Source organism: Neoarius graeffei, chromosome 25 (genome assembly GCF_027579695.1).
Source record: "Neoarius graeffei isolate fNeoGra1 chromosome 25, fNeoGra1.pri, whole genome shotgun sequence".
NCBI lineage: Eukaryota > Metazoa > Chordata > Actinopteri > Siluriformes > Ariidae > Neoarius > Neoarius graeffei.
This window is the reverse complement of record NC_083593.1, coordinates 38,610,234-38,623,404: the sequence shown is the minus strand read 5'-3', so window position 1 is coordinate 38,623,404 and position 13,171 is coordinate 38,610,234. Positions and strand designations below refer to the sequence as shown.

At 43.0% G+C, this 13,171-nt stretch overlaps 1 protein-coding gene across 4 annotated transcripts in view; it reads right to left on the bottom strand.

Annotated features, from left to right (window-relative positions):
* wrn (WRN RecQ like helicase) overlaps positions 1-13,171 on the bottom strand; it is a 138,438-nt gene that overhangs the window by 70,913 nt on the left and 54,354 nt on the right. For all 4 annotated transcript variants that reach the window (XM_060908210.1, XM_060908211.1, XM_060908212.1 and 1 more), the window contains 3 exons: positions 11,780-11,855; positions 11,435-11,502; positions 10,069-10,177 (listed from right to left, as the gene is read on the bottom strand). In XM_060908210.1, coding sequence (XP_060764193.1) covers positions 10,069-10,177; positions 11,435-11,502; positions 11,780-11,855 — 253 coding nt within the window. The remainder of the gene's footprint in view (positions 1-10,068; positions 10,178-11,434; positions 11,503-11,779; positions 11,856-13,171) is intronic.

Genomic DNA, 13,171 nt, shown 5'->3' with positions numbered 1-13,171 from the left:
CCACCCACCTCCTGCGTTCTGGGACCTCCCACTTCACAAATTAAGCACTGCCTAAAATCACTACATAACTTATTTAAATAACTATAGGCCTATCATTAATAATAAAACACAGGTCAATCAAGTTTATCAAGCTGATGATTTCACTCCAAATCAGCAAATCCATTGAATTCCTCATCCTCGGTGTCGCTTCTGAACAACTCCGCCTCCAGCGGCAGATGAAGCGTCGTTTCCTCTTCTTCTGCGTGGCTGTCGTCAGACTCAGCATCAGCTCCAGTTATTCCGCGGTGAAAAAAAAAAACAAAACATATGTCGCACCGGAGTATAAGCCGCATGGCCAGCCGAACCATGAAAAAAAGTGCGACTTATACTCCGAAAAATACGGTAGTCGCAGCCCGGTGAGATACTGGCTTAGCATTTAATTTTGTGCTGGAAAATGAATGCTTGGAACTCAAACGTTTTTGTACTGACTTGATAATGTAGAAGCCATAAAATAGAAATCTATAAAAGTTTGTATAAAAAAAAAATAATTATATATATTCTATAAAAATAAATGGGTGCCTCAGACTTTTGCACAGTACTGTATGTACAATAACTTCCCTTATAATTGCTACTCTGCTGTGAATTTTAGCGAGTGTGAAAACGTTGAGTAATGGTGTACTACGGGCCGTTTCAGCATCTCAGCGTTTCCCACACACTGATGAGACTATGGCGGCCCGCCATAGTCTAATTTGGGCCGCCATAGTCTCAGTCCGCGCCCGCACGCACACACGGCAACACTGACGCACCCGGCCTGACATTGCGTGCGTTGCCTATCTGAGACAGCGTGAGGAGACAACTCTGATGAGCTACATCCTGTCTGCATCTACATGTTAAGGTAAATTTATACAACTTTATGTAGCCTTTGACACGATTGAGAAGGTGACATTTAGGCTAGGCTATTGTGCTTTATAGGTGTATGGAGAGCGCATTGATGGATGATGTTAAGTGTATTGTTTCAGTAAAATTACTTTGTCCATTTCGTACTGGCAAGCCTACGTTTTCTGTAAGGCAACAGTAGGCTATTTTGAGGCAATATTAGTTAGCCCTACGGAGTTATCTAATTCGTCAAATTAACTTTATCATCCTACCAGGATCAGGTCGTTTCCAAATTCACCGGCGAAGTGCTTCCCGCTTGACATTGTACAACCCCGATTCCAAAAAAGTTGGGACAAAGTACAAATTGTAAATAAAAACGGAATGCAATAATTTACAAATCTCAAAAACTGATATTGTATTCACAATAGAACATAGACAACATCTCAGATGTTGAAAGTGAGACATTTTGAAATTTCATGACAAATATTGGCTCATTTGAAATTTCATGACAGCAACACATCTCAAAAAAGTTGGGACAGGGGCAATAAGAGGCTGGAAAAGTTAAAGGTACAAAAAAGGAACAGCTGGAGGACCAAACTGCAACTCATTAGGTCAATTGGCAATAGGTCATTAACATGACTGGGTATAAAAAGAGCATCTTGGAGTGGCAGCGGCTCTCAGAAGTAAAGATGGGAAGAGGATCACCAATCCCCCTAATTCTGCACCGACAAATAGTGGAGCAATATCAGAAAGGAGTTCGACAGTGTAAAATTGCAAAGAGTTTGAACATATCATCTACAGTGCATAATATCATCAAAAGATTCAGAGAATCTGGAAGAATCTCTGTGCGTAAGGGTCAAGGCCGGAAAACCATACTGGGTGCCCGTGATCTTCGGGCCCTTAGACGGCACTGCATCACATACAGGCATGCTTCTGTATTGGAAATCACAAAATGGGCTCAGGAATATTTCCAGAGAACATTATCTGTGAACACAATTCACTGTGCCATCCGCCGTTGCCAGCTAAAACTCTATAGTTCAAAGAAGAAGCCGTATCTAAACATGATCCAGAAGCGCAGACGTCTTCTCTGGGCCAAGGCTCATTTAAAATGGACTGTGGCAAAGTGGAAAACTGTTCTGTGGTCAGACGAATCAAAATTTGAAGTTCTTTATGGAAATCAGGGACGCCGTGTCATTCGGACTAAAGAAGAGAAAGACAACCCAAGTTGTTATCGGCGCTCAGGTCAGAAGCCTGCATCTCTGATGGTATGGGGTTGCATTAGTGCGTGTAGCATGGGCAGCTTGCACATCTGGAAAGACACCATCAATGCTGAAAGGTATATCCAGGTTCTAGAGCAACATATGCTCCCATCCAGACGACGTCTCTTTCAGGGAAGACCTTGCATTTTCCAACATGACAATGCCAAACCACATACTGCATCAATTACAGCATCATGGCTGCGTAGAAGAAGGGTCCGGGTACTGAACTGGCCAGCCTGCAGTCCAGATCTTTCACCCATAGAAAACATTTGGCGCATCATAAAATGGAAGATACGACAAAAAAGACCTAAGACAGTTGAGCAACTAGAATCCTACATTAGACAAGAATGGGTTAACATTCCTATCCCTAAACTTGAGCAACTTGTCTCCTCAGTCCCCAGACGTTTACAGACTGTTGTAAAGAGAAAAGGGGATGTCTCACAGTGGTAAACATGGCCTTGTCCCAACTTTGAGATGTGTTGTTGTCATGAAATTTAAAAATCACCTAATTTTTCTCTTTAAATGATACATTTTCTCAGTTTAAACATTTGATATGTCATCGATGTTCTATTCTGAATAAAATATGGAATTTTGAAACTTCCACATCATTGCATTCCGTTTTTATTTACAATTTGTACTTTGTCCCAACTTTTTTGGAATCGGGGTTGTATGTGCGCAGTCTATCCAAGTGATGGAGACGTGAAGTGACAGCAGTGATAAACTAATCTAGGTCTGCATGTCAGGGATGAGAATGAAAAATATTTAAAAAGTCTGAAAAAACCAGGGCGGGCCCATGGCCCAGGGGCTAATGATTTTTGGCTATCTCATCTCTAGCCGCTTTATCCTGTTCTACAGGGTCGCAGGCAAGCTGGAGCCTATCCCAGCTGACTACGGGCGAAAGGCGGGGTACACCCTGGACAAGTCGCCAGGTCATCACAGGGCTGACACATAGACACAGACAACCATTCACACTCACATTCACACCTACGGTCAATTTAGAGTCACCAGTTAACCTAACCTGCATGTCTTTGGACTGTGGTGGAAACCGGAGCACCCGGAGGAAACCCACGCGGACACGGGGAGAACATGCAAACTCTGCACAGAAAGGCCCCTCGTCGGCCACGGGGCTCGAACCCGGACCTTCTTGCTGTGAGGCGACAGCGCTAACCACTACATCACCGTGCCACCCGATTTTTGGCTATTTTTTATTCATTTTTTTTTTTACCCCAAAACCATTAATTTTATCAGCAAAAAGTTGCAATGTATTTGGAAATAAATTCCCCTTCTTGGTGGACTCCCAGGTGAAAATGATTAATATGGAACAATAGACTTGTTTTTAATCAATTCACATTTGATGATTTCAAAAAAATCAATGCAGCTTTTAATATAAACGAGCTCTACAGTATTATATTTCTGCATTTTGCTATTCATGTCTTTGAATACTCTAATCCTTTACAATGAAGTGCAAACCAGAAAAAAGTTCTGTCATATAATTCTCTGAAGCTTTCTTCTGATGTTATCATGGTAGCAGGAGCTCTTGCATATTAAGCAGGCAACATTCAACATCACTCATCACTTCCCTTTCAACTGTTGTGTGTACTAATGAGGTTTTATCTGGACAGGATGTTGTGTAATGTAATACAGACACCATATGGTCAATCTGAAGATCGAGATGGTGATTTTGAGTTAAAGAACAGGCATGTACAATGGGCATTACAAATTGGAAAATTTTTTTTAAGTCAAAAACTATAAGTTCATCTCGGCCTAAAAAAATGTGGGCAGACGCTCCCGTGCGGCACATCCCAGCAATTCCCCCCCATGAAATGAGCAATAAGTAGGAGAGTTATACACGGTATCATACCTAAAATTTTATCAGAAATATAGATATGATACTATGATTCTCCCCAACATGCTACATTAGACAAGCTAACCTCATTTATAAAAAGATACACACTTGTATATGACGTGTATTTGATGTATATGATGTATATTCATACATTGTTACTTTACGGAAATCTTCAATAAGTTTGGTCTTTTCATGACAGCCTGTTGTAGACCTATAATGCACATGAAATGACACTCCTCACCTCAACATGTCCTTTACAATCATTTAAGCCACCATGGGCAATGCTGAAATCACTGCTGCAAACAGTACATCGCGCGAAACTGTCATTATTTTCTACCCTTATTAGACAGGGAGATTCTTTTGTGTAATCTGAGCTGAAGTGGGTTTTGTACTTTCGTTTTTTGGAGCGCGCGCTCTCTCTGCTATGCCGGTTGGTCCTCGAGAAAAGGGATAAAAGCCCGCCCACACTGAAGGCTGATTGGCTTATTTTGCTGAGTAACCCAATCAGGATGCTCTTTGTCTGGCATGCGCTACATGAACAGGCACACAGGCAGTGTTGCCACATTGGGTGGTTTTAAGTGCATTTTGGCAGGTTTTGAACATATTTTGGGATGGAAAACGTCAGCAATATCTGGCAACACTGCACACAGTCTCCCTCGCGTGCGCACATTCTAAGATGCGTGATGCAGACCTTAATGTTGCGCGCGCACAGTCTTGCTCGCTTCTATCAATATGAAGGAGACTCCCGGAAGTTCTGGGAGACTTGGGATGTCTGCGTTATAGGGTGACCACAGATCGTTAATCATACACACACACCCCCGAAAATTTCTCAACGGATTTACATCGATCTCAAAATCGATCATTTTGGTCTGAAAAAGTCGGAAATCCGCCGATCGGCGGAAAATTGTCATCCCTGGCATCTCATCTCATCTCATTATCTCTAGCCGCTTTATTCTTCTACAGGGTCGCAGGCAAGCTGGAGCCTATCCCAGCTGACTACGGGCGAAAGGCGGGGTACACCCTGGACAAGTCGCCAGGTCATCACAGGGCTGACACATAGACACACACAACCATTCACACTCACATTCACACCTATGGTCAATTTAGAGTCACCAGTTAACCTAACCTGCATGTCTTTGGACTGTGGGGGAAACCGGAGCACCTGGAGGAAACCCACGCGGACACGGGGAGAACATGCAAACTCCGCACAGAAAGGCCCTCGCCGGCCCTGGGGCTCGAACCCAGGACCTTCTTGCTGTGAGGCGACAGCGCTAACCACTACACCACCGTGCCGCCCATCCCTGGCATGTACATGTTAAAAGGGAAAAGTAGTCTAACAGAGAGCGAACTCCGATGCCACTTTTGAGAATTAGTGCTAGTAGCCTTAACGCGATTTGTTACTGGTGAGACGGAAGACGTTAAATTATTTTTAGCCTTTTCTAACAGGCTACCTTTTAAAGGTGAAGCTATTAGGCCACATAATTAAGGGAATGTAATGTTAGTTACCTACTTAATTAAATTAACTTCTTGACTCGAATTTGATCGTTTTCAAATTTACTGATGAGTGTTTCTCCACTAACGTAGGCCTTAATGCAACACGTTGAATGTCAGGTGACGATGTCAGCCTTATTGTAGACGCTGCAGCTGTAACAGAAAATCTCCGATCCTTATTAAACTGATGCTAAATTTGTTTTGTTAATTCAGATCATGAGCATTTTGAATTATTTCAAAAAGAGGGATCGAAATTCACCTCAGGATGAAGAGGTAGTGACTGAGGTAGGCCTAACATCAACTGCTTGCTGTCTTATACCCTGTCCACACTAGGGATTTTGTATCGATACGATACTACTTTCGTACTGCAACACCTGTCCACACTAGCAACTATACCGGTACTGTAGCAGTATAACTATCGGTACGAAACCCACAAATGTATGGGTTTCGTACCGGTACAGTGTCGGTACTGTAGCGCTTCGCTGTAGTGTGGACAGATGAAGCGGTTCTGTATCGATACAAATATAATGCACGAGCGCAATGAACCATTCCTACGTCTTCCGGGTTATTCATACAATGCAATACGCACGTGCTTTCCAGCTGTAAATAAAACGTCAAAATGGCTCAAAACAACCGTGGAGCTACATGGAGCAAAGAAAGGGGGGAGAAAGGGAGAGGGGGAGGGAGGGGAAAGAGGGAGGAAGAAAGGAGGAAGAGAAGGGAAGAGGGAGAAAGGGAGGGGACGAGAAGGGAAGAGGGAGAAAGTGAGGGGGGGAAGGGAGATTCGTTTTCTTTGTTTCTTTCTCAACTGCCTCGCGCGTTTTATACGATTCGACTGAATAAATGACCACCAGAAATACAGACTGTACACTGACAACAAAAAGCACACACACGTTGTTTCATCCGCCATATTCTCGGAAGGAAGTTACTCGGTAACCACGGAAACATTTCGCGCACGCGCATTTCAACTACCGTGAAAGAAAACCGCAAACATTTCTCGATAGTGTGGACAGATGCACTAAACTGTACCGGTATACTTTGTATCGATACAGTTATACCACTTTCGTACCGGTATATATGTAAACACAGCATTAGTCAGGATGTCAAATTGGTATAACACTCCTAGCAAGTGAGTGTGATGAATGGGGGCAGATATACCCATTACTCAGCCACTTAGCAGTGATTGCCCTTGTTGTGCCGGTGTCGAGCGGTGGTCTGCAGGCAAACCAGGGATGTGAATTTCAATTTACATTTACCCATTGTTTTTATGCTCAAATCCCACCTAAGTTCAATCTCACCTTCACTTAATTAAATATTTCAGAGTGAGCTCTACAATCACATGACTCATTGTAGTCACAAGTCGTTTGCCATTTTAGGTCAAAACAGACCTTCGGATCAGACTGCAAGGAGAGCACCCGGCCGCCTGCTTGAGGATTTCCATTAACGGGCCACAACCAGAAGATATAAATTATGAAAGGGCACTCGAACTTTTTCTCAAAGCCAAGAAAAATCAAATGCACAAGTGCAGGGTGTGGTCTTTGTAAATAGGGCAGGCATTTGTCAGGGTCACTCTTGACATACAGCAGAGCTAGAAGTCCTTGTTTTGCAGGACTTTTTGTAGGAGTTCAGGGTGTGAAGTATTGTAGGATTTTTGGTTTGGTTGCTATCTGTAATATGTTCTTCTTGTAGGACTGCCCTCTGTAGCAACATGCTAAAATAAAATACAAGGTGCAGAACCAATACCAACGAATTTGTTCTGTTACTCTTAGTTTAGTAGTATTAGTAGGCTAAACAACCCCCGTGCACCCCTGCAATTCAACTGGACATGCCCCCCCCCCCCCCCATAGTCTCCAAAATTTCTGTGGGAAACACTGGCATCTCCATGTTCATCCAGGCCAAATGGCCAGACTTGTCCCACGAGTCTTGTATTTGACACGTGTCATCACCCTTCCTTGTGATTAGCTTAAAGGTGGGGTACGAGATTTTGGAATAACGGTTCCCGCAAGCCATATTTTGAAAAGAAACAAGCCTGCCCTCGCCATGCTCCCACCCCCCGTGTCTCGTTAAGTTAGTGTAGAGAGCTTGGAAAAATAGCTCAAACTTTCTCATTTAAACTGTGTTTTCAGCCCCAATTTTCACTCCACACACAATTTTCTCAAAAGTAGTAGCCACACTTGTCCTGATTCACACAATGTGTCTACCTATACGATAGGACTTGCAGTTTTTGAATGAGAAGCCTGAAAGTGAGGAGAGAACAGGCGCTCAGCCCCATAGACTGCCATTATAAACTTGGCAGAAAAGTCACTCGTTTTTAACTCGCTCTAGTGACCTCATTTTTTACACTACAGACAAAAAAATTACATCAGTGTGTTCAGGGGAGCCTTGTGGCACTCACTGTGAAAGTATTTTGTGAATATCTCCTTCCGTTTTTGTGTAAATCCCCGTTGTTTGGAGGGACCTTTTTCTATGCATTTCTGTCTCTCCCTGCTCAGCGCGCGGGTTGGGGGAGGGGCTGCTCGCTCTCTCACACACACACACACACACACACCCACAGAAGGGCCGGGCTGCTCACGGGCTTCAGTCTGATTGACGTGTCAGTATCCAATCATTTTGAGGTGGTACCTCGATAGGATTGGATGGCGTTTTTCCTTTATTTTACACTGTAGACTGGATTAAAATATTTCGTTTTTGGGTCAAACCTTCTATTGTACTGCTTGCAACATGGGTGTGAGGAGCTTTTCAAGCAATATGGTAAAAAATACTCCTGAAAAAAAATCTCATACCCCACCTTTAACTTGTTGGACTAAATAAGCATGCTTAGAGACAGTTATGCCCAGGTCAGACGGCAGAAAGATGCACGTTGCGACCTGCGATCAGTCAGGTGGCGAGTGGATGCAGGCGTTTTGTGCCAAATCCTTTGTTGTGGTCAGATGTTGTAACAGTCGAAACTGTGAAATGTGCTTTTAAGACATGCCGTGTTATCTAGAGAGGCGGCGTCATCAGCTCATGCTTGTGTTTTCTGTTAGTTAAGCCGTGCACCTTGCTGGAAATGGGCGTCCGTTAATGAGCTTCTTTTCTTTTCGCTCCTCAACTCAAGAGTAACATTTAGGGAACGTGTGACCTCTGTTTTGCTCATGTATGATGAGATAGAGACGTTCAACCGGGCATGGTAAGGTTGAAGTGTACACAGCAAATTTTATAGTCTTAAATCAACTCTGAGTCAATTTTAACACTATGCTGGCGTTTATTTTGTCCCAATCTCTGCAGTGTTAATTTAACACTTCCTAAAGTTAAATCAACTTTTTACAGCGTCATTTCAACACTTTTGCTTAGCACTGGGAAATTAGCTCTGAGAATTTTGCTGTAGTAAGTTAAGAAACTATGAGTATTGTGGAAGTCCCAGAGTTCGTGTGAACGTACGATTTTGCCTTCCTCTCCTTCTCCATACACTCCAAACTACTTCAACCTGCGATGCGTCGCTCAAATATTGCACGACCGCCTGCCTCTACATGTGTCAACCTGCTATTTGCACCAATTGGAAACGAATCGCGGCTGAAACGTGAACAGATCGTGATCCACCTGCCTCTACTAAAGACCCTCTGTAAGGGCCTCTGCATGCTCTTGCGACAAGTCTTTCGCAGATAGCTTTTCGCAGACAGTTGTAATTTATCGTTGAGCGGGGAGTAATAGGCGTGCGCGATGTTATTCACCGCCACAACGCAAGGGGGTGCGAAGTCGCTAGGAGTAGTTGGTGGGTGTGGTTAGTGGAGTGTTTATCCTCCGGGTACTTACAATGACTAGAACTGGAGTCGTATAGATGTACGTACTTCCTCACTTCCTCGATCAACCGCTCTTCGTGCTGCTCCATCTTCGCTCGTGTTTTTAAAAATGGCGGTCGTGAAAACAAACCAAACCGGGAAAGTAGGGAAGCGGAAGTGCGTGTACAGCGGATGTAAAGTGGACCAATCAGAGCCCTCTTGTCTGCGAGGCTTCTGAGGTGGTCACAATTTTTGGGAGGTGCGCGCAGAGCGTCTGCAAAGGGGGGGGGGGGGGGGGGGGGGGGGGGGGCTACGCAGACGCCATCTGCGACACCATCTGCGAGGACTGCGTTGTCAGCATAAATTGGCCTTAACACTCTGCCATTATCTGCGTTGTTGTGCATCGATGCAAGACCAGTCTTGCATCCATCTGCGATTTTATCATCGCAGGTAGATGCAAGTAGCTGAAAACTAGTTGCAGTCTGCCATCTGACCTGGGCATTAGGTTCCCACTTGCTTTGTTGTTGCTTAACCTCTCATGCTGCCGCCTAGTGTGTAAGATGTGGTAGAGCTTATAATGAATATTAAAACTGGAATATTGCGACATATAAGCGGAGTAGCAAATTCATCTTGCCAGTATTCTGTATCACGATATGCAAGACAGCGATATTCTGTCTCATGCCTACCACATGCTAATTATAAAAGCTTTATATCAGGGTTATCCATTCGGTCAAGCAAGAAGTCGGTCAGGTCAAGTATAGAATAACATGCAAATTCAATGGACTGGTCAAATCCAGCTGCTCATACGACCAGGAAAATGTTAAAACTGCTAACAGTGAACTCCTTCAGAGTTACTCACGTGAGCTGCAGCACCTGGTCCTCCATTAGTGCGATCAGAGGGGAGATAACCACACTAAGGTTCACACAGTACACAGGAGGGAACTGGAAACACAAGCTCTTTCCATAACCTTCAGAGATGTACATAAAAATATCATGAAGGCAGAACATCACAAACTCATCTGAAAAGAAGGAATCATTTTCATCCATCATGAACTTAAAATTCAATGTAGATGAGCAGTTTAACAAAATACACTTGGCTTAGAGCATCACCACCGAACTTAGCATTTAAAGGGGCAGTGTGTACATTTTTAAGCTCTCTGCATCCTATTAGACAAACTGCAATTGCTTTGAAAAAGAAAAAAAAAATTGCACAAGCTTTCCCTTTCACCCAGACGTGGAGACTACTAAAGAAAAGGGTTAGTGGGTCTGGGGCTCATTTCTGGGCCAGAAAAATGAAAGTAAACAGAAGCCTGAAATAAGAAAACTACCCAGACCCAGTACAGTGAAATATTGTGAATGACAGCTTTGTTGTTCCAAGGTATATTTGAAATGAATGTTACAGTTCTAGAAAAAAGTTAAACCTTATGGTGATGATACACGGGGCAACTTTTTGGGCAATGTTGCCGAGCAATGTTGCTGGGCAATTGTGTTTTGACTCTTTTCTATTGAGATTGGGCAACATTGTTTCTTTCTGAATGGTTTTGATAATCTCTGGCAACTTTTTGAGATAAGCCAATCAGAACGCGTGAGGTTCGGATCAGAAATTTCAAACAAATATGGCGGCCCGCTCAGTGTCAGTGGAGTGAAGAGATGGAGAGACTCCTCATCCGTTTTTACGCCGGTAAGTTATTTTAATATTCTATATGGAGGAATTTACCTCACCAAAGCTCTAAAAAACAACAGACAGCTTGATTAAATGGTCACAGCAAAAATTAAGACATCGATTTTTTTTAGCTAACTGTAAACTGCTGTTGCTGCCCATTGTTAGTTGCCCTGAAAAGTTGCCCTGTGTCTCACCTAGTTGCCCGTTGCCAGCAACATTGCTCGGCAACATTGCCCAAAAAGTTGCCCCGTGTATCATCACCATTACAGACTGCACCTTTAATCTGCTCTGTATTACAGCTTCCCATCTCATAATGTAAAACGACTGTGCTAGAAGGCTTTCAAGGCACAGTATTTTGAAAACATGATATCTGTAAGGTAGCAAAAGAATACTAAACAATAAGCGGGTCAAAAATTAGATCATCAAGGCCATTCCGATGAACTGACTAATTATACGTCTACTAGCACAAGGTACAAGAGACTTTTATTTTTTATATATTACACACACCTCAAAAATTAATCACTCTTCTCAGGGAAGGAAGAAGAAGAAAAAAAAACCTTACCAGTTGCCATGACAACAAGGTTATCCCTCCTCTGCTCAAGCACGGACTGAATCACTTTCCATTGTACCCTGCAGACAAGTGTCGTGTTAAATTAGACATAGCTTCTGCATAAGTTCTGTGAAAATTGCTGTGGTAAAGTGAATGCACAGCCTTTAATACATACACTTTCACATCAAAAATAGAACAAAGTATAACATTCCTCCATCAACATGGACAAGTGACATGTCTGGGAGATTTACTGAAACGATATGATGTTTGGAAAAAAAAAAAAATTTTCAGGAAAGCCCCCCCCCCCAAAAAAACAAAAAACACCCATAGAATAAAAATGAATAGGTGCAGACGTACGGTTTAAAATTGTGATGTCCAAAATACATTTTCAGGCATTTAATCTGATCAGGAGTTGGCTGGGGAAGATTTGCATCTAAATGTGGGGGGAAAAAAAATAAGAACAGTTGACACAAATGACAACAACGGTTATGAGAAATGTCATGACATACCCACAAACATAACCTGCATTAAAAGAACATTAGTTACTAATTCAGCTCTGTTGAAGGTTGCATTGTATTGTCTGCGTTACTAAATGTTTCAAATAATAGAACATGATGTTATTCAAACAAATGCAGTTCATTTTTGCAGCTTAAAAGCTTATTCTGTTTATTTATCATCTCCCAAGTACCATTACATACATTTTAACATTGAATTCTTCTTAATATTGCATGCAATGCATATTAGCATTTCTGAATAAAACTGCACACATTAAAAATAGAAAAGTGTCCGGTACAAAGCAAAAGGTCATCACATGCAAATACTGACTTGGTTTCATTTATGATGGTTAAGTGCTACTGTGTTTTTATGCAGAAACTTTTAAAACGATATTAGTCTCTGGTACGATTTGCGTTATAAGGACATGAACGAAGTTTTCTTGAACATCTGCCAGAACCAGACACAGTTCTTCTGGACACTTTGTGTCACAAGCTTCTTAATTTTGCACCAAAACCCAGCAGCCTTCATTAGGGGTGTTCACACGGCAACTTTTACTCCGGTGTAGCACCGGGGCTGCCCTGGCAGAGCGTTCACACGGTACAAAGTTATACCGGTGTAGCCCCTGAAAGCTGCTTAAACCAGTGCAAATCTAACCCTGCTCGGGAGGTGGTTTAAGACATTTACTCCGGAGTAAATGCTAGTTGCGGGGCAGCACCGATATAAAATGGGACGTCTGAACGCTACAGGGGTCGACTCGCTACGCGTGAGGAGAGTTGATTACATACAGGCATTGCATAATTTGCGTCCTGGTATTTTGCGCTTCCAAAATGGCGAACATCAACAACAACAAAACTGCGTGTCTTCCAGTGTTGCCAGATTGGGCGGTTTTAAGGGCATTTTGGCGGATTTGAACATATTTTGGGCTGGAAAACGTCAGCAGTATCTGGCAACACTGGTGTCTTCATCCACGTTGTTTTCCCGGCGCTTGGTGATGCCATGACAACCGGGAAAAGGAAGTACATTTTCACGCATGCGCATATTTCATTTCCGCATTATTACTATCATATAGCACGGTTGCAAAAACTGCCGTGTGAACGCAAGTGGGGCTGCACCGGTGCTAACACGCTTCTCTCTAGTAAGCAGGTTTGTGACGTGTGAACGCTCCACAAAATTTACACCGGTGTAGGATATATCGCAACAAAATACATCGGTGCAGCATCGATGCAAATGTGTGCCGTGTGAACACCCCTATTA